The following is a 20971-nucleotide window of genomic DNA, read 5'->3' as shown; positions in this document are numbered from 1 at the left end:
CAAGGAAGAGTTTTGATATTACAGAAGCAAATCTGTTTGCAATTGTGTTCAACAGGAAATTGCAAAGTTTTGGCAGTTCTGATAATTTAATAGCTAGCTTCTATTAGCTTCTTCTAGTTATTATCAGTCAACATGGAAATCTATTTTTCAGCATCCTCATCTATCACCTTATAAACTCGTTGTACAGATGCAGGTCCACAATTGACATATTGCCCAAAGTTCACAAATGAACCTCACCTTTTAAAGGCAGTGGTAATTTTCTGTGCTCAAACAAGTTATGGTGCATCAGATATTCATATTCAAGAGAAGATCATTACTCCTGTTGGTGAAACCTGCAATTCCAGAAATTTAGAGTAGGGCCATTATGAAGATTAATAAGCAAAAAAAAGTGTAGTACTATTGCAGTCAGTTTACATCTTCAAAGCACTTTAAATACAGGAAGTAATTAATCCTCAAATAAATCTTCTATGGTAGCAAAATGAAATTGTCATCATCACTAGAGGTCTGCGTTTAATATGACAAGTAGAGCTAAATTCTGCAGGAAGGCTGCTTGGTTTCTAGGGCATTCTGGGAATTTTGTGACAGATTCCCTTACATTAAGTAATTAAGACCACATGTTCAGGCAATGAAACTGGCACACAGCTCTGAGGTCAATGGAGCTACATAGGAATACATCAGCTAAGGAGTCACTCAATGGAATTTGAAATTGAAGAATAGGAAGTGAACAGTGGCCCCCTGGGCCCAATTGATTTCTCACTGTCCTATTATTTAAAAAAATAAATGTAGCATATTGAAAAAACAGTAGTTTAGCATCACAGAACTTCTCAGGAGGAAACTAAAATTTTTGGCACTGGGATTCAGGATGGTGTAGGAGCTGATCTGAGACAGCGAGACAAACAGTCACAGAATACTTTTGCAAGAACAATCAGTGAAGTTACACCAATTGCTATATTGTCACTTGCTTTCACTGCTAACATCTCTTTGAGATGAATGGGGTAGTTCACACCTCTCAGCACAGAATAAACCTTGTTCAGAGTTACAAAGCTCTCTTCAGAATCAAAAGGCCAGAAATATTTTTCCCCTCTTGAGCTGAAACCAAGATTCAGATTTCAAAACTACATTGATAAGTGGATTCAATATCACTGAATATAGGTTCTTGACTTCCTGAGAACCTGTGAGTACATAACTATTAATCAAATGTCAGTTGCAGTTATTGTAAAACTTCATTCAAATTCCAGCATACCAGCATCCACAGGCTTGCCAGAAAAAATTGTTTTTCACTGTAGTATGGAAGTGAGCAGCAGCGATTCTCTGATGCTAAGACCAAAGAATTAGACAGTCTCTTCTTCTCAGCACTTGCTCATCTTTCTTTCCTCTTGCACCCTTCATAACTGTGGCTTATTTAGATCTGTTAAAAATGGTTCATGTAAGATTCCTTGCTTGCTGAGACTTGGGGATTGTTCTACCATCCATTGAAATTTATCGTAACACTCCCATTGATTTCACTGAGGCAGGATCTAACACTGCTGTTGTGAGGACAATGGCAAAACTCCCATAGACTCCAGTGGCTGCAGAATTAAGCTACTTGTTAAGCTACTACTTAAAGTAGTAACACAAAGGACAAATACTAATGAAGTGCAGAGGTAAATGGATCATATCAGAGGTACAGCAACACTTTTTAGCACGTGAAATATAACAAATTCACTGGAAACTATCCCCCTTCAGCAACAGCAAAGCTTTGAGGAAAAGCCATCTCTTACATAATCAATGGAGACAACCTTTTCTATCAGCTTACCTCACTAATCTCATACTTCAGAATATTTCCATTTTTTATCTGAGAGCTCAGTAGGCAGAAGCCATGCTTCTAAACAGCTGTCTTTTTCATCTACATTGTTGTGTTTGAATGTAATGCATTGGATTCCCCATTACAGCCATTTCCCAAACTAAAATGTAGATGTCCCTTCTCCCCACACCTTTAATATATGTCTGCCTCAATAATCAGGCATCTGGGCAACAAGAAGATCCAAAGAGCATTCATTGTTCAATGTAATGAATTGCATTAGGAGCAAGAGTGGGTTTACTGAAGAACTGTATAAAATGCAATTTGTGGTTGGTTGGCCTGTTTTGTTTCCCTATCTTTCTTGTTTGGATCCAACAGATGCCAAGAAAAAAATGTCTCGACTTTCCAAAACAATTTCCTACATAGGTAAGTACTTAAAGAATAAGGATCGAAACTCATTGTAAGCTGCCAAAACATCCAATGAACCAATAGTTTGTGAGAATCTAAGATTTTAGTTATGACATTTGATGGACTGAAGAGAAGAATTGATGGTCTGGAATGCTAGAGGGGAAAGTACAGACCTTAAGTGTGAACCAAAGTTTTGGCAGAAGAGTCACAAAAGAATGGATATTAGAAATACCAGAGACCGAAATGGCAAGAAAAGTGGCAAGATTTGGTGAGACCCTTTGAAGCTCAATCCCTCCTTTCTGCCCAATTTAGCTTGTATTTTCTTAGCCCCCACCTCCTCATTGCTTTCTCTCTATTCCCAAGTTAATAAAGCAAGCAGAATTTCACTTGTATCACTTCATTTACATATCATTCCTGAATAAACTCAGCCAGTCTTCTTTTCCAGATCCTGGCATATATTGCACAGATATCTACAGGTCTGACAGAAAGGCCAGTTGAAACTCCATCAAGAACACAAGTATTGAAAATCCCATATAAGGGGTTTTAAGCAATATAATATTTCAAATGGAAAAACACATACAGTTTGGAGCTATTCAAGTGCAGCATCTCACAATCTTAGCTTCTCTCCCAGTTTCCCTGTCAGTCATGCCAGAAAGGGAATCTAAAAGAAGCAACATGGTCTTTTTCTGTTAAGCAATACCAATTGGCTGAACCATGTTGCTGGGTTGTAAACCTAGAATCCTCTTTGATTCCTAAAGATGAAGTACACATACGATTAAATAGGAAGCAGAGGTTTACATGAATGAGCAGTATGTTGCCTAACTGCATGAAAGTGGTTACTCTTAATAAAAGACCCTTGACTTTTATTACTCCAAAAGCTGGAGTACTGTGTCCAGTTCTGGGCACCCCACTTCAAGAGGGATGTGGACAATATTGAGAGGGTCCAGAGGAGGGCCACCCGCATGATCCAGGGACAGCAGGGCAGACCCTACAATGAGAGGCTATAGGACCTGAACCTGTTCAGCCTTCACAAGAGAAGGCTAAGGGGGGACCTTGTGACCATCTATAAACTCACTAGGGGGGACCAGAAGGGTTTGGGGGTGACCTTGTTTCCCCTAGCGCCCCCCGGGAGAACAAGGAATAATGGCCACAAGTTGTTGGAGAGTAGGTTTAGATTAGATTAGACATCTGTAAGAACTACTTCACAGTTAGGGCGGCTAGGACCTGGAATCAACTTCCAAGGGAAGTGGTGCTGGCTCCTACCCTGGGGGTCTTTAAGAAGCGGCTTGATGCCTACCTGACGGGTCAATTGAGCCCAGTTTTCCTCCTGCCCAGGCAGGGGGTCGGACTGAAGATCTACAAGGTCCCTTCTGACCCTACTTCTATGATTCTATGACTAATACAAAGGGTTTATGGGACATCTTGTCTGAGACATGAACCTCTTCAAACTTGCATTGCTTCCAGCTGATCACAAATATAGTTAATCAGACTGGCAGTTACTTTTATAAACAGGAACTAATTGGCTCTCTACTGTAGTTAAACAGATTTGTACACTGAAGATTATCTAGAGACACCTGCTGGAGGTCAGCTTCAGATTTCCTGCTTGTACTGATGGAACTTCACTGAGCAATGAAAGTTATATTCCTACTTGGAAAGGCAGGGGCTCTGGCCTCCACTAAAGTCAACAGCAAAACTCAAGGCCTTAAAACCTAGCCAAAAAAAGAAAAGTCACTTAGAAAGAAAAGACATTAAGCCCAATGCTGCATAACCAAGAATATATTGGAAAGAAAGATATTCCCTGCTCCTTAACAGCACCTGTCATTCTGTGCATCTAAAACAGCATTAAATCTAGTTGAATCATGTCTGCCATTGCCTAGATTATCAGCTGCAGCAGGGATGACTGCAGTTAACACACCAAATCCTGGTTAGCACATGCCTCTGTGACAACGGTGCAAACTTATTCAGTCCATTATGATAGCCAAATATAATGGAAGGACACATATTTGAGTCTGCATCCTTGGAGGTTTTTAAAACCTGACTAAACAATGCCTTGGCTGGGATGATATAGTTGGGGATGATCCTGCTTTGAGCAGGGGGTTGGACTAAATTACACACTGAGGTCCCTTTCAACCCTTATTTTCTATTATATCACCACTTACCTTGCATCAGGAAATCTACTAAGTGGACATTTCATTAAATGATCCCAATATGTTGTTTTGATGCATGAAAATCATCATAGCAGATGAAAAGCAACTCCTGTCCTTTGATAAGGAAAGAAAACATTGCTTTTACACAATTTTTAAAAAAATAAGCATTAATCAACATTTGGAGTATTTCTTTTAGACTAAGTAGTGGGCTTGAGTTTTTTGCCTTACACCAAACCATATGTAGGAATACAGAATCATGTGTTTCTTCTCTCTACTAAAAACAAAAAAAGTGGAAGCATCATAATTTTCAAGAGGAGGCCATCAAACAATAACATCCTTTTCCATGCTTTGGATCTTTGGTCATAGCACCAGAGAGAAAAATCACATTCTGTTTTGTTAATATGTTTGGGTTAGCTACAACTCAGGGAACGGTTTCCTCATCCTAGTTATTCAGTAACTTCTGTTGACAGGTCCAACTGTAGACTCTGTTAAGTAATTCATGTTTCTTCTTTGAAAAAGATAAAAAGTATTCAATACAGATTAAGTACTTTCTCTGCATCTTACATACAAGTCAGGCAGGGATTGAAAAACCACACACCTCCTGTCTCCACGGCTCCAAAAGGATCTACAGAACACTTTGGTAAGACACCCGCTGGATTATTAGAGGTCTATAAAACCTGTGTTTCAACATCCACTGTTATGTGTAAACATATGGGGTACCCCCAAACAGGTCTGTTTTGCAATTGAGAGCAGAAACTTAAAAGTAAAGTCTTGCCTAGACACGCAGGGCATTTTTACACATGTTCCGGGATGCGTGTTTAATTAGCAAGTTGCACTAATTAATTTAAGTTGCATCTGATCATCACGTGTATCAGTGTCTCTGTGTTGAAAAAATGGTGGCAGGGTGCTTTGAACTAAAGCTTGCTCAACAAGCTTTAGTTCAAAGCACCCCACCGCCATTTTTCAGTGCAGGAACGCTGATACATGCGATGCTAGAGTCTGCTGGAGTACCTTAATTTTTGCACTCCAGCAGACTCGATTAATCGAATCAGAAGCAATGATCATAAACTCATAGAAGAAAGTTTCAGACAGGATTCTTCATAGTTCATGTGACCAGACTCTGGAATATAATCCCAGTTGGGGTGGTTCAGGCACCTACCCTAGAGATCTTCAGAAGGAGACTGGATGCACACCCTGTTGGGGTTATTTGACCCCAGCAGTCTTTCCGGCCCAGAGCAGGGGGACTGGACCAGATAATCTCACAAGGTCCCTTCCAGCCCTAAATTGTGAATCTGCGAGTCTGCTCCTACGCACTGGATTTCCAGCACATCAGAGCAGGCTTCCTGTATATGTATAGGAGCCCACAGTTTGCATCAGTCTAACCAAAATACTCCCTTCTCCTCTCCCCCATGTCAGAAGGTTTGTTTTAATTTAACTATATCATCATTGTTAAACCCTGCTTTGTGTTCAGACTGGGTTGTAGGACACGTTTTCCAAACTTTCAAATGAATTTTTGGTCTAACTGAATCTGGGGCAGTTTATAATTTTAGGGAATTAAAGTATACAACATACGATGGCTTCACATGGGGAAAAAATTACAGTTTTTCAAGACAATGCTTTTAGTTTTTGGAGTTACTAGAACACAGACAGCAAAGCAAAGTGCAAGAGTACAAACCCATGAAGCCTTTAACAGAAAAGGCAAGAGTCCTCGAGTTCATGAACTGCTGAGTTTTGGACAGATTTAATTGTTATGCTTATAGCTGACTCACAGCTGAAAGGTTTTTTTGTTGAAAAGATGGTTTAGGGAGACTTACAGGCTCTTCAGCAAATCTGACTAGAACTCAGTCTCACCCCAGTATTCTTCCCCTCCCCCCTTCTTCCACCGTAGTATGCACACAAGGAGGGTTCAGAAAAAACAACGTCCCTTTAAGTTTGAAGTTTAGGCCTATGCAGTTCTCCCCCACTCCCTCGGCTATGAATTAACTCAATACTCAACTAGTATGCTTGTACGCAGACAAGCACAAAGGAAATAGCACAGAACAGCAATGATTGCTCAGCAGTCAGCACTGCACATGAAGCAGGGATTTTCCAGGTCATTTTAATATAGTTCATCATTTCAACTTGTTGGGCTGATACTGCCAAATCAGCAGATGTACTTCTTAAAAGAAAGCCTCACCAATTTTGCACAGGGCAGCATTCTGAAAACTCATGGAAAGAGCAACACTTTGCAACAGTGATCAGCAGTGAATCACACTGTAAAATAAAGGCTCATGACGACTGGGCTGGAGACTCGGGTGCTGTAGACTGACTTAGTGCCGTGCTGATTTACGCCACCAAGAAATCGGTCCTCCATCTAAGTAACAAAATTGCTGCAGCCAACAGCTGTCTAAGAAATGTCAAATGTAATTCTAAAAAAGTTACCTCTAAAGACATATCACAAGCTCACATGAAGCTATTGTTTCTCATGCCGTAGAAATGGTTTGGCTATGTGTAAACACAGAGAAAGCTAATGGTTTGGCATGTTGGTGTTCTGGTATCTAGACAGACTGGAGAATGCAAGGAATGAATGTAAACCATTGGAGAGAGTAAAGAGAGTTAAAAAATTTAGTATACTATGTACTTGGACTGTTGCTCCCACTTGGACTGAGCTAGTGATCCACAAGCATGCAGCAATTCTGAAATACTGTGTTGTTTAATTACAGTTAGATTGTGGTCCCCTTCCTCGCACTGAATTGTGCTTTACATCAAGTCTATTCTCAGCTGAAGTCAATGGAACAACTTGTAAGCAAACTGCAATTCTGTATCCGGAATCTAACCCATATCTTTTTAGCTAAAGGTCATGAGTGGTCAAGTGTTCCTCAGTTGTATTCAGAAGGAAACATTTTAAGAAACAAATAATCAGAGTGTGGGCAGAGGAGGTAAATTCAAAGTGTTCTTCTTTTAAAAAAATAAGAAAGCAGGAGTACCACTGTTTTCAACATAGATACTTGCTTTATGAAAGATGATTCCCTGGGAAAAAATGCACACAAACATCTCCTGAAGAGCAGCATCCCTAGGTAAGGGCTGTGGCATCTCCACATGTCTCACTCCAAATGAAAGCACAGAGAGATGCAAGAGAGTGCTGCCTCACCTGAGTACAGCTGAATTAATTCAAAAAAGGAGAAGGAAGTAGGATCTGTCCAAGAGTTTGTTGGAGCTGCTAGAAATTAGATCTAAGAATGAAAGAAAAAGCTAGCGAACAGCAGGTGAGAGAGATCCGGAGTATAGGTGAGGGAGTGAGAGAAAAGAGCAGCATCACAGGCACCTGATTCCAACAGTGAAATTAAAGCATGCCTGAGGATGGGTTTGAACTGGCCATAGGGAAGATAAGGAACTCTGCTTCTTCCCATAGGCCCTGACACCTGTTACTTTTTTGACCACTGAAGTCAGCCCTACCATCCTACCTAGCACTCGGGTCCTAAACTTTGGAGATTCTTTTTGTGCAACATCTCCAAGCAATAACCTTCCCTAGTCACTCATACACAACCAAACCTCAATCTAGACCCTTGCCATGTCACATCTCTATTACTTTCACATCTTAGTCTGTTGCCTTGAAAAGTGCCATCTTGGCCATATGGGCCTATTCAGAATGGTCTGCAAAGGTCATTTTCCTTTATACATCACATATCTTTGCTTTCCTCCTCCCCTGACTCCACATTCTGTATCACATCAAACATAAGCTACTTCTCTTCACTGTCAATGCCCTTCCTGGCCTACTTTCACCATACTTGTCATCATCTCTCATTCATTATCAATGGTTTGACTGCCATCTCCATTCTGCCTGTGATGCCAAGGTCCATCACTGATTTGTTGGATAATAATACAAGAATCTTCTCATCTGGTAGCTCTTTATCCTTACAAGTTCTCCATAAGCATTCACAAAATTATCTCATTAACCCTCTATAAATACTCCATGTGCTCCCTCACCTCTCTGCATCCATCTCTTGCCTCCACTCTGAGACCAAGATCATTGTTTGTGGTCAGTACTATCTTTGTGTTCTGTCTCTATAGAGCCTGAAGCAACTGGGGTCCTGGTCTGTGATTGTTTGTGCTATCATGGTGCTGAGGACCCCCAAAATAACAAGAGAAGGATCAGGAGCAGCCTAGAAGAGTAGTGAGCTTCTGTGAACTAAATGTTATCAAGCAGGAGAATGTAGGGAAGGAAGACTGGGAAAACCAGGGGTGATCAGAGTGCTAGAGGTAGTTGGGCTGCCAGAGGGCTGATGTGAGAGATAGTACATTGAAGGGAGAGAGTTTTGAGCAGTCAAGATAGAGGGCAGACCATGTGTAAGGGGTTGAAGGAAGAGTTGAGGATAGAGGAATCTGGGGCAGGATCACCATTTCTGACCTTTGTCATGCCCTGGGTGTGGTAACGGATTGCGACGGTAAGAACTGAGCTTATCAAACAGTCCAGGTAGGACACGATAAATCTCTTGTTGTTAGATCCAGCCAGGTGGAACTAAGAGCCAAATAAATCAGTTCTCCTGCAAGCAACTTGCACAGAGGTCACCAAACACCCCACTGTTCCTCACTGGCCAGTAGTGTAGTCACTTATTACTGGTTCCTTCACCTGCTATCTAACGGCCACCATCTGTTCCCCGTAAATTACCTAATTCGGAACCAACATAGAGAGGCAGGTAAGACATGGAGTCACTAGTGGCCTGAAATCAAGAACACAACTGGCCCAGCACTGTCACAGTTCTACCAAATTCAGGAAAATATGTGAAAAGGGCTCCCAAATACAGTAGTGTCATCCTTTTGGTAGGGAACTTTAGGCTGTTCTGAGAGGCCAAGGCAAATAGCAGTCTTTACTACAGAAATAGCATCATCCCCTCAATGTGGCAACTACCTCTTCTAATGCATTTGTGCAGCATATAGAAGAACAGCATCCAGTGAAGGCTTACAACTGACCCAACATGTTTATATTATGGTAGCACCTATGGGGCCCATTGTTCTCTCAACTGCCTACAGTGGTAGAGAAGGAAGAACGATGAGTTGCATGCACATTCTTCGGTTCCCTACCACATGTGTACACACACACACACCCTTTCTAAACAGTGAGTTTTGACAGAAGCTTTTGCCTTCCTCACTCATGGGACAATTCAACATTCTGGAGACAGATTAGATTTTTATTAAACCTTAGTGCAAGTCTGGAACATCTTTTAAAATCAATTGGTGAGCATGTTCTGACCTACTACACACATACTGCACCATAAAATTAGGTGCAATCCCAGCAACTGTGGTTGGAGATGTCCTCAAGGGGAAGTTTTCCTTCATTCCTAGACCTTCAACCTTAAAGTCAATCAAACAAAAGAGGCACATACATCTCTTCAAACAGGATCTGCGAGGAAATGCCTAGACAGTTTTTTATGCTTCAGTCTCTTGTTCCACATTTGTGGTATAGACATTTCTAAGAGTGTTGCAATAAACACGGGGGGGGGGGGGGGGGGGACATATTTTCTGGTTATGAAACTGCATCTTTAGTCATAAGTGCTTTTGTATCAGAGGATACGTGTTAGAACAGTTGTGCTCATCCTTCATCCCATGGAGTGAATGCAGCCTGCAATGTCATGTCATCCAGCCCATGAGGCTCCCCACAGGTCTAGAGATTTGGCATCAGGGGAGTGGTGGCAGTATTAAGAGCCATGGCTCTGGAAGCTATAGCAATTAATGCTGCCATCGCTCCCCTGCTACCAATTTCCAGTCTGCAAGACAGATGACAGCCTCATACATCAGATCATGCTGGCACAAGGGATTGCTTTGCAACTGGATCCAGGCGTTGGCTCACACCTTTTCAGTGATCTGGCCCATGGACCGGCCCTGAACCACTCATTTGGCCCATGAGGCTGGAAGGCTGAGCACCAAGTTAAACATGAAAATACACATTTCTGAGAAATACTTTGCACGAACAAGCAAGACTGTACTTTTCCCCAAACAATATATGACTTTATATACATGACAAACTTACAATATATGACATTTCTCTGTATATCATGTAACTCTGTAAAAGAAGACAAAGAAAAAGTGTAGAGTAGAGCTAGAAAAAGAAAATGCTAATGTCGAGTGCTTTCAAGATGATTAGTTACAAGTAAAAAACCACTAGATAAATAGATTATAATAGAGGTTCTCAACCCCCTGGCTGTGGCCCAGTACTGAGTCTTGAAAGGTTGGCTGCCAGACCAAAAGTCTGGAAGTGACCAGCATACTTATAATACTTAGTGTAAAAAATGGGTTGGCTCTCAGTCCTCAGTATGCTGGTTACTTCTGGTCTGCAGTATGCAGGTCTGCTGTCTATAAATGTTGGGAACCACTGGATTGTAAGATCAATGAAAACAGCCACCTGTGCTCAGTTGACCTCATTTATCTACATTCTTCAGTTTTGCTAGTTAAAAATATTGCAAAAAGTCGGTGGCCTCTAAGTAGATTGTAGCTGTGCCATGGCATTCCAGCTGAGAGAGATAACCCCCTGTGAAAAGCATAGCTATGAAACGTGACTTTCTATCAGATGTGTGAACACTGATGAGTGTCAAAATGACAACAGCTCCCATTTCCTCAAAATTTTCTTCAGGAAGAATTTTATTATGTTTTAGAGTAGTATCTTAGGAGTTCAGTCATGTACCAGTACCATGCCATTGTCAGGAGCAGAATGGCTATTTTGGTAATAGTTACAGCTTGAGGTAGTGCCAAATGGTATGTAGTGCATTTAACCAACTGTAAATAAGAGCTTTCTTATACTGCCACATAGTCAGTTGTTCTGACTTAAATCTCAGAACAGAGACTTAACAGCAGAGTTTCCCATCAGCCATCATGGTTCCTGCTGCTGTGTAACACTATTGACTCTTTTTCACGACAACTGCATCTTTACACTGGGTATCCTCCTTTATAGCATCATGTGAACTTCAATTTTTATCTTTCTGCCTGAAGGCATTTTACATCTATGCCTCCTTAACTCTAAACAAAAACACCATTTTTGCACTAGATCTTAACTAGCTGATGCATTTAAGGCATCTTTCCTATCCATTTTCTTAAATAAGTCAATATGTGCTAATACTCCTTTATCAAGTCAATGTGTCACTGTGTCTCAACCACCTTCAACAGTTGCTAAGCTTTTTCCTTTAGAAAAAGGAGATGGTCTCAGGTCTCACATATTCTTCCTCCTTAGCTCAAACATTTACTTGACCCCACTTCCTGTGTACATGTGGCCATCCATGAGACGCACATTGCTTTAATTCCACTTCTGCTGAAGTCAAAATTCACGACTTCATGCTCTCAGTTCCCTCATCTTTGACCTCCCTAAATCCCAGCTTTCCATATGACAGCATAGGCCAAATGTTATTTTCTATTCCATATAATACCACTGGTTCCTCATTCTTATTTAGGAATGCCCAAGTGGTTTTTTAAATCCTCTATGGACTTCTTATAGTACCAGGGTACATTTTGTGCAGATATACCCGAGTTGGCTTTAAACTGGATGGTTTGGTACTGAAAGCACAGTAGTCATAGCAACACAGAGTTCAGTGTGGGCTTGCCTGAGAAGCTAGGGCAGTATTCAAACAGCTAGCACTAAGCTCCATACAGCTAATCTGTTAGCCAGTTTAGGTACAGCTATATGAGTAACAGTCACTACAGTACAGTGGCCTAGAAGAGCAGCTCTATTCCCTGGGCAGTAGCTGCATATGGAGCAATGCCAACTGCTGTTCTGCCAGCCATGGCAGTGACTATTTTTGCACCTCTCTTCCCCCAGCAAAGGCAGCACCTGAGGCTGCTGCTTCCCTGATCACTCCCCGCCTCCCCTAGTTATGCTACTGCTGCAGTACTGACATATGCACAATCAAAACCACCAGCTGAAAGTCAGAACCACTACGTTTCGCATTGCTAGGCTATGACAAAACACCAGTAGGCAGGGCAGAGTAAAATTCAAATTGGACCTAGCTAAACAGAGCTTCCCTACTCAAAAATAAAGCCCATGGTCATAAAAAACCTTTCCTTCTTTTTCTTTCCATCTATTTCTTTTCTCTCATTCATTGAGTACAGACATAGATATGTATTAATGCTTACATTTTCCCACTAGTTTCAGGACCATACAACATTGTTAATGAAAGGCTATGAAAAGACTCAGAAAACCCCCTTAAAATCCCTTTAGAAAAACTCCTAAAATTAGCATTCAAGTAAACACCTACAATCCAAATCTAAATCTGCCAGTAATCAGGCTATCACAAAACCGACAGCTTATTTCTCTTACATCCTGAGACTTCTTGTCGCTTAGTGCAAAGCATATTGATGGTTACAAGTTCTGCACAATTGTACAACATCTCAAACTACACAGAACTCCAGTTTTGGAAAACAATGTAAAACCTGCATATTCTAAGTTTGTGTCATCAGTGTCTTTCCACTGACTTGAATGAAACTACCAAAGCTTCAGTCAACAATGAATCTCAGATAAAATATCTAAATTTTAGAAGCATTTATGCTTTGAAAGGTTATTCAAAGCATAATGGGATTTAGATTGTTCCTTTATATCTTACCACTTAGGAGCCACTGTAATTTGGTTTTTGAAACAAAAATGCCATCTTGGGAATATTTCCCCTTTTATTTAAAAATAAAAATGAAGAGCAGCTAACAAACTTAAGATGATTAGATAGCCTTGCAGAATTTAAACCAACAATGCATTTATCACAGTCATGTGATATCTCTTGAAATCTATGTAGTTTCTTAGCTCCCAACATGCCATTGCAAAATCCAGGGCTATTGCAAAAAACAATTATACAAGTTTTTAGCCTTTCCTGCTCACTACATCCTCCAGGCCCCAGTTTGTGAATCATGCAAGATCTCAGTGGTTCCAAAGCTTAAGATGCTAAATCTAAGTCATACAGAAAAGCAACCAAAATGTGCTTGGGAGAAACAAATATGGTAATGGGGAGACATGTGGTCAAAATATAGACAGTGAGCCTATCATTTTGTCTTCTTACCTCAGCTCTGTGGTCTTGGGTATAACGTCAGTCACTTGACCTCAGCTGTAACTTGTAATACTTTACAGCTTCTTCACATAAATGCAGGTTTGTTAAAAAGCATGAAGGGGATGCACAAGTATGCTGCATATATTTCAAGATTAGAGTCTATAACCTTGGATTGTAGTTAAGCACAGAATGAAAATACTAATTGCTAACCATGGTGAAGATCAGGTGAAATACCAGAATAATGGCAGCTGTACCTTTGGAATAAGGGCAACTGTGAATATTAGCAGCAGTAATATTGGAGAACTAGGCTCAAAGGAGCCTCCTGGATCTTTGGAGTATGAGTCCAGGCCCTTACAAGCTTGTCCTACAATCCCTTTCAGAAATTTATCGAGTCCTATCATAAAACAAGGTTTCTTTGCTCTCACTGCATTTCTGTTTAAAGGCTTTTCCTTTTCTCTAAGGCTTAAAAACATTTTAACATCCAACCTAATTCCCATATCCAATTTATAGCTATTTGCCTTTCTGCCAATGTTGCCTTTTAGTTTATATAGCTCTTGTCCTACCCTGATGTTTAGCCAACTAACGTTTTATAGAATAATCATGAGCCCTCTCAGCCTTTGTTCCAGTAGGCTGAACAAGCCAAGTTCTTTTCATCTCTGCTTTTAAAGTAGATGCTTCAGTATAATCACCCTAGTCACCCTTCTCCACATCTGTCCTGTACAAGGAAATAGTCAGCCCAACAATATTAAAGCAAATATTACTCATTTTGCAACAACTTGATGAAGCTCTGATTAAAACCAAGTAGCCAATGTCCATAGGAGTTCATCCCATCCTAATTAGAGCAATCACAAAGGATTATTTTTTCATCTTTTTAATGAACATTTGGAACAGAATGGAATTACCTGATGCTCATTTGTCTTCTTGATGTGATACCATAAGGAATTTACAGCAAAACAAGACCCATGTGATTTAGTCAGACTATTCTAAGATGAAATAGCATTATTTGTATTGAATAAATATGCTTATTGTTAAATGGAAGATAGTGAACAAACAGGCTTCCATAAGAGCGAGTGTTGTGCTTAGTACTCTCTTAAAACGGTTCAGAGATATGCTGGGAACAGGGAACTAGAGGTAATCTCATTATTATGAGATTAGCTAAAATATAAAAGCCTCTTCTATGACATAAGGACATTATGTCAGTCTAGGTTCTGTGTTCATATTGTAAAACATTAAACAACATACCTCACTGACATCAATGTTGATATTCATTGATGATAAGACCAAGAATCGATATAATTATATTCCATTACAGATGCATCCTCTTCTACTGCCAGAGATGAAATTATTATGGCAACATAGGCAAACTTGTGCTTTCATTCCCTGTGCTGTATTTTTTCCTGTGACTGGAAGACTGTAAATTCCAGGCTTATAAATTTCACACCCTCCACATGCACAAATGTGATATAATTTAAAAATAACATTCAAGACTAAGGTAGATGGAAAAACACTACAGAATGAGAGTAATATATATGTAGAGACCTAGAAAATAGCTAATGCACAAGAACATGTGACACCAAAAAAAAGTAAATAATGGCCAGAGACAAAAAAAATTAATACAAGCAGGCAATGAGATGGTTATGCAAATAAAGGCAGCAAAAACTTAATAAACAGAAGTCATACATGTAGGAACTAGTGAGGCACTGCTTTCTGCAGCAATGACATTGAACCTGGGATACAATTTTGTTGGTCATTAAGCATGTGACCAACAAAATTAGTCACATACTCAGCGTGACCAGAATTACTAAATTAGATCAGCTCCAAAGAAGATGCAAAGCAGCTGTCAGAAGCTCAGGAAACAAAGAGCCTGATTCAACCAGTTTATCATCCTGTTTCATATCAGCTACCCAGCATCAAACCAGCATCACATAGGGGTATGAATTGGACCCTGGGAATTTAATTGCTCAGCTGAGATCAATAACTTCTGTATGCAAATAAGGGAAAGGAAGGTCCAGAAGTTTATCTAGTCAGTAACTGCTTAGTTATAAGCAGCAGCGCCTGAAGTGCAACAAAGATAGAAACCTGGGCCACGTAGAAAACAAATGTGCATCTGCTAAACAGTTACCAGTATTTTTGTAATAGAAGAGCATCTGCTGCATAGATAATAAAGCAATTATATGATCTAGGGGCACGTTAAAGTAACACCTCACAAAGTGTATAAATGCAGACCAGTGTTCAAGTAATAAGCATTAGTCACAAGTGAATCTCATATCTTTCAGTGTTTTGCCATGTTCCCACCTCTGTTGCAAAGATGCCAGAAAGTAGATTCTACATACAGAAACGGTCTCCTTTCTGTTTATTTCAGGACATCTCAGACATACTGAGATGCAAGTGCAAATAGGATTTTATTTTAAAAGGAAAACAGTGAACCTGCAACTGGCCTCAGTGTTCAAGGTAATGCTGTGACTTACTTGCCCTGCACAACAGTGGTGTTAAACTGTGTTTCTATCCTTGCAGTGAAAGTACTAACAGAGGCAATGGCAATAACCTTCCTGTTAGAGACCACCACAAACTTCATGACTATTTCCAGAACAAAATAACTTTTAAAAACTTTTCCAGAAAATGCTGAAGGCAAGTGCTGTTAAGTGCTTTTAAAAACAGCTAATGTTTCTCAAGGTTTAGTTTTCCCCTCTTACTTCTAAGTGACATGCTTCCATGAAAAGGTATCCAGGCTGTAGCTGTATTGGTCTAGAGGAAAAGGAAATCAGGATTCATAGTAGAGATTATATCTTTTATTAGACCAACAAGATTTTAGCAAAATCATTTCTACCCAGGAGAATTTTTACAATCTTTTCTCCATTGCCTGATGAAGGGTGTTTATGCCTGAAAGCTTGCAATTAAATATTTTTTTTTGCAAAAATCTTGTTGATCTAATCAAAGACATCATCTCTACTATGAGACCTGATTGCTTCCATGAAAAAGAACTTCCATTTAGGAAGTTAACACACAGATTATCTCTGTATGATAAATATTTTTGTTTGTATTATAGCCAAAGAGTTGTGATGGTAACTCAGAACAAGAACTAGCCTTTGAGTTGAAGCATTAGACTGGAATTCAGGAAAACTGGATTGAGCTCCTATACATGTGCTTGTGGTGGTGGGAGGTTAAGTAGAGCAGTTCCCGGAGAACCACTCTAATTAAAATGACTCACCATCACATGTAGTAAGCCCCTATGCGTTTAAAAATGGCCACAGGATGCTTTAGCTAAACCCCATTTTAAAATGCACATGGGTTTAATATACATGATGGTGAGGCAGTGCCGGAGTGCTCTAAATTAGAATGCAGAGCAGACTTGATAAATTGATTAATCAAGTTTGCCTCAACCCATTCTAATTAGAATGCAAACCCTGTGCATAGGCAGCCAGCTCCCTGTGTGATCCTGAGGCAAAGCTATAACCTCTGTACTTTGTATCTCTATCTGTGGAACAGGGTTATCATTTTGGGGCGATTTATCTGCTTAGCCTGTAAACTCCAAAGGAGGACTTTTGCTTTTACTGTGTGAATGCATGTATATGTATATAGTGCTTAGCACTGTGAGGTCTAATTTCAATTGGCTTATTCAGGTGCTACAATTAAGTCACCAAAATTTGGCGATGCAGTGATAAAAGCAGATTTTGCATCATATGCACAATAGCAAACTTTTAGTATTGCTATGACAGTTCTAATGTAGTGCTCATGCTTGCAAATGAGTTAAAGACCCAATTCAGGATGGCCTTCCCAAATCTCTAATCTTTTCAAGCAAGTTTACCTTCTTGCACAAATTCGAAGCAACTTACTGCCCCCAAAATACATCAAGTCAATTACCATGCACCATCTACCTGCTAAAGAAATCTCTATCATTGTCATAATAAAGAATCTAAGGAATGTGTGGCTGAATGTAGTGACAAGTGCTGCTGAAATTCCTTGATACTGTAGTGTTTTGGTTTATTTCATTCATCTTACTGCTAATGAGCCATTTATTGTAAGCAAGCATCCAAGTTCTTCTCATTCGTCCATGAACTCACTAATTTAGGATAGATCAAAAAAAAAATACAGGTATTGCATGTCAGAGTATCTGTTTAGTCTAAAATGAGATAGAATGATTCATGCAGGGTCTTGGTTTTAGCTTCCCCACCTTCAGTGCATATCCAGACTGAGAAGTAAGGGATGTGCCATGCTCAGTTAGGTTCTGGAACCCTGACCATGTTGACAGGGTGCAAGCTCAGGATTGAACCATGGTCGCTACAGATTTCTGAACCCAAATAGAACTGGGCAAGACTTATTTCTCAACCATAGGCCAGATCTCATAAGGGACATTGTGTAAACATACCTTTTATGTCTCATGTAATCTTTGAGGTTGGATCCAAAGCTGAAAGAACAACTCCAGTTGACTCCAGGAACTTCACATCAAAACCCTTAGTGCTAGATTCCCACCATGTGAATAGAGTATATAAATCCTACATGTTTCCAAATGCAGTTTTTAAAATATAGTTAGCAGCAAATGGACCTTCAAGTAAAGCTTTCCAGAAGAACCCCAAGGGAAGACTATTCAGGCATGGATTACTTATGCATGCGTAGCACCTCAGAGACTGACTTGTTCAGAGAAGCTAAGCTTTCACAGGCAACAGTCTTTAGCCATGACTCTCAACCAGGGTGCCATGGCACCCTGGAGTGTCTTGAGATTCTTTCAAGGGTGCCATGGGTTGCCATGCAAGGTTAGCAGTTAAGTGTGCAAACATGGTTTACACAATAAACCCAAAGTTTTCAAATGGGAATCCACAGTGTTAAAAACATTCTGCCCTGTGTGGTCTTTCTGAGTTCTTTCCAACAGAAGAATTATTTTTCTGCAGTCAAAATGTTGGCATTTTCCAAGGGGTACCTTGAGACTAAAAAGGTAGAAAACCACTAGTTTAGTGCCTGAATGCTACCCCATGCAACCTCCCTTAATCTTGCTTTATGAAGACTAGACTGTACCTGGTAATCTCCATTTGTATCTGGCAAGGACATCATGTTTGCAATTATCTTGCACTTCAGCAGGATAAAAAATGACATGATGGGGGAAACTGTGGAAAGAATCATGTAAAAGGGACAAGCTCTGTCCAGTAACAAAAGTTTAACTGTAGAAGTGTAATTTATCTGGCCTGTTATAGGCACATGAGTTGCGGATAACTAGCTGTACACAACTGAGTTGAGAAATAAATTTAAAATGTATTAGCGATAGATATATTTTAATGCCAGTCCAACTCACCTAGGAATAAGATAAGTTGACTTATTTTGGAAGCTATGACTCCTGCAGAATTTTGTGTGTGCATTTTATTTCAAGCAGAAATCAACCGTACACCTGTAACTTAGTACAACAGCAGGTGAGCATTTGTTTCATTTTAAAGTCTGGCATGCACTAATGCCAGTTCTATACTGCTTGGGTTTAGAATATTAATGGCATCCTGCTAACTGACCACTTCCAGGCTCTAACGGAGGCTACAAGGTGCCATGTAGAACTTTAAGGCATATTTTCACACCTTCACCAAAGCCGAATAGAACATCACTTTCCTAACCCACTGGTATGGGCAACGCAATCTGAGGAAGTTAATGATTTTCATTTCCTCTGATCGTGTGGGTTCCAAATTCTAGGTTGTCAAAGATAAATAGGAAAGATCAATCTGAATAAAACTATTAATTCTTTACACCTTTATATTTTTTAAATTATTTAACTTTTATTACTGTTGCACCATTTATACAATTACATATAATTTCAATGCATCCATTGTACATTTTGCTTTTCATTTGTTTTCCAATGAGTGGTGTGTTGGTGTCTGTGACACAGAATGGAAGAGAAACTGGAACTGCAATGAACGCAGACTTTTTCATTTCCACTGACCAATAAACAGAACTACAGGTGCACCCAACCACAGACATGCATTAACTCGTCATGAGAAATCTAGGTAGGCTAAGTAGGATGAGAATGCTTTTTACTCCCAAAAATGTTTGGAGAGGAAGAAGAATCGGAGGATTGGCATTGAGAAAAATGTGGACAGCTAAGTGGGTTTTGTCTGAAAGTTGGCATTCATCCACTGCATTAAAAAAAATATCAAAATAAGAAAGGCTGTAAATAAAAAAAACCACAGAAAATACTGCTTTCATAAAGATCTGATTGCCTTGGCACAAACCCAGTGGGTAGAATCAAAACACATCACTCCCAAACCCCATTACAGAACAAAAAAAGATTTCAATACATTGGTGGAATGCATTTACAGCTGTTCAGATACAAAAGAGGTGCTGTACTTTCAGACATCCATTTTTTATTTTAAATCCAAGACTGACTTGTCAAGTTGGCAGAAAGTATATTAGATATTTCCCCACAAAAATACTATTTGGATTCTCCCCCTCCCTCCCTCCCTCCCTCCCAACTTGATGGGACATCCTTTTTATTTTCTGGGCAATACATATTGTTATTTCAGATCTGAAACAAGTTAGTATAGCTGAAAAATAAAAAACAAAAGACACAGGTTGTTTTAAGTGGTTGTTTTCAACAGGCTGTCCAATTTAATCTTGCACTGCTATGGTTTGATCCGAATTAGTCGCTGGAACTTCAGAAGGTTTAGCTTCCTCTGGCGGGGCTGCAGGCTCTGAGGCCTTAGGAGTAGAACTAGATGCCTCTATTGCTGCCTGGGTCTCCTTGGAAGAAGGTGCAGCTTCGCTGCTGCTAGGTTTTGAGTCTGAAGCTGGGGCCACTTCACTTTTAGTTTCTTGAGTTGCAGGTGCTGTGGGAGCCTCAGTCTTTTTGGCTTCCCCTTCCTCTTTGCTCTTGTCATCTGATTTACTAGTGGCTGTGGCTTCAGAAGGCTGGGAAACTTTTGCATCATTGCTGGACTCAGAAGTTTTAGATGCTTCGATACTGGCAGCAGGAGCAGCAGCTGAAGTCTGCTCCTCTTGCTTGGGTGCCTGTTGTTCATTGTTCTGTGGTTCTGCTTTTGCATCAACAGAGGCCTCTGACTTCTCCGGTTCAGGTTTTTTAATTTCTTCCTGGCTCACTGCTTTCTCTTTTTCTCCTTCTTTTTCTTCTCTCTTATTGGCAGTGACCTGGGAATCTTTATCACTCTTCTCCTCTTTGTTGTTTTCCTTTACTTCTGTGGTTTCTGTGGTTTGCTGGGCATCCTCACTCTCTTTTGGAGTCCCTTCTTCCTCAGTAACAGCTCCCTCAGCCTTCTTGTCTTTTTCTTTAGCTTTTTCATCATTCACACTGTACCCCTTCTTCTTCTTGCTAAGTTTGCCTCCCATGTTCGGAGCTCTGCAATAAGATGGAGAAGAGACTGTTACCAAAAAAGCCCACTAATTATTGGAGGGAAGGAAGAAATAAAATAGGTTGTTACTTCTCATGCCAGCAGACAGAGAATGTTGGTGCTGGGTACTGCAACAGAAAACATGGTAACATGATCAGTCATTAACTACTGGACATCAAGAACCACTAGCATGCCAGATGTTTATCCTATACTTCCTGCCTGCCCAAAAAACTCTGTACTGAGATATCAAATCATCATCATCATCTTCTATAGTCCATTAATCAGACTATTTAGCTATTTAGACTAAGAGAGTGAGTTGCCACT

General features: G+C 40.1%; 1 protein-coding gene across 1 annotated transcript in view; it reads right to left on the bottom strand.

The window, feature by feature from the left end:
* Positions 1-19055: 19055 nt before the first annotated feature.
* BASP1 (brain abundant membrane attached signal protein 1) overlaps positions 19056-20971 on the bottom strand; it is a 79631-nt gene continuing 77715 nt past the window's right edge. Inside the window, exon 2 of the mRNA XM_014597422.3 lies at positions 19056-20655. Within this exon, the coding sequence (XP_014452908.1) occupies positions 19911-20645 (735 nt within the window). The 5' untranslated portion in view covers positions 20646-20655 and the 3' untranslated portion in view covers positions 19056-19910. The remainder of the gene's footprint in view (positions 20656-20971) is intronic.

The sequence above is a fragment of the Alligator mississippiensis genome, chromosome 5 (assembly GCF_030867095.1).
Source record: "Alligator mississippiensis isolate rAllMis1 chromosome 5, rAllMis1, whole genome shotgun sequence".
Lineage (NCBI taxonomy): Eukaryota > Metazoa > Chordata > Crocodylia > Alligatoridae > Alligator > Alligator mississippiensis.
Note: the sequence above shows the minus strand (reverse complement) of the source record. Positions and strands in the feature narration are given on the sequence as shown.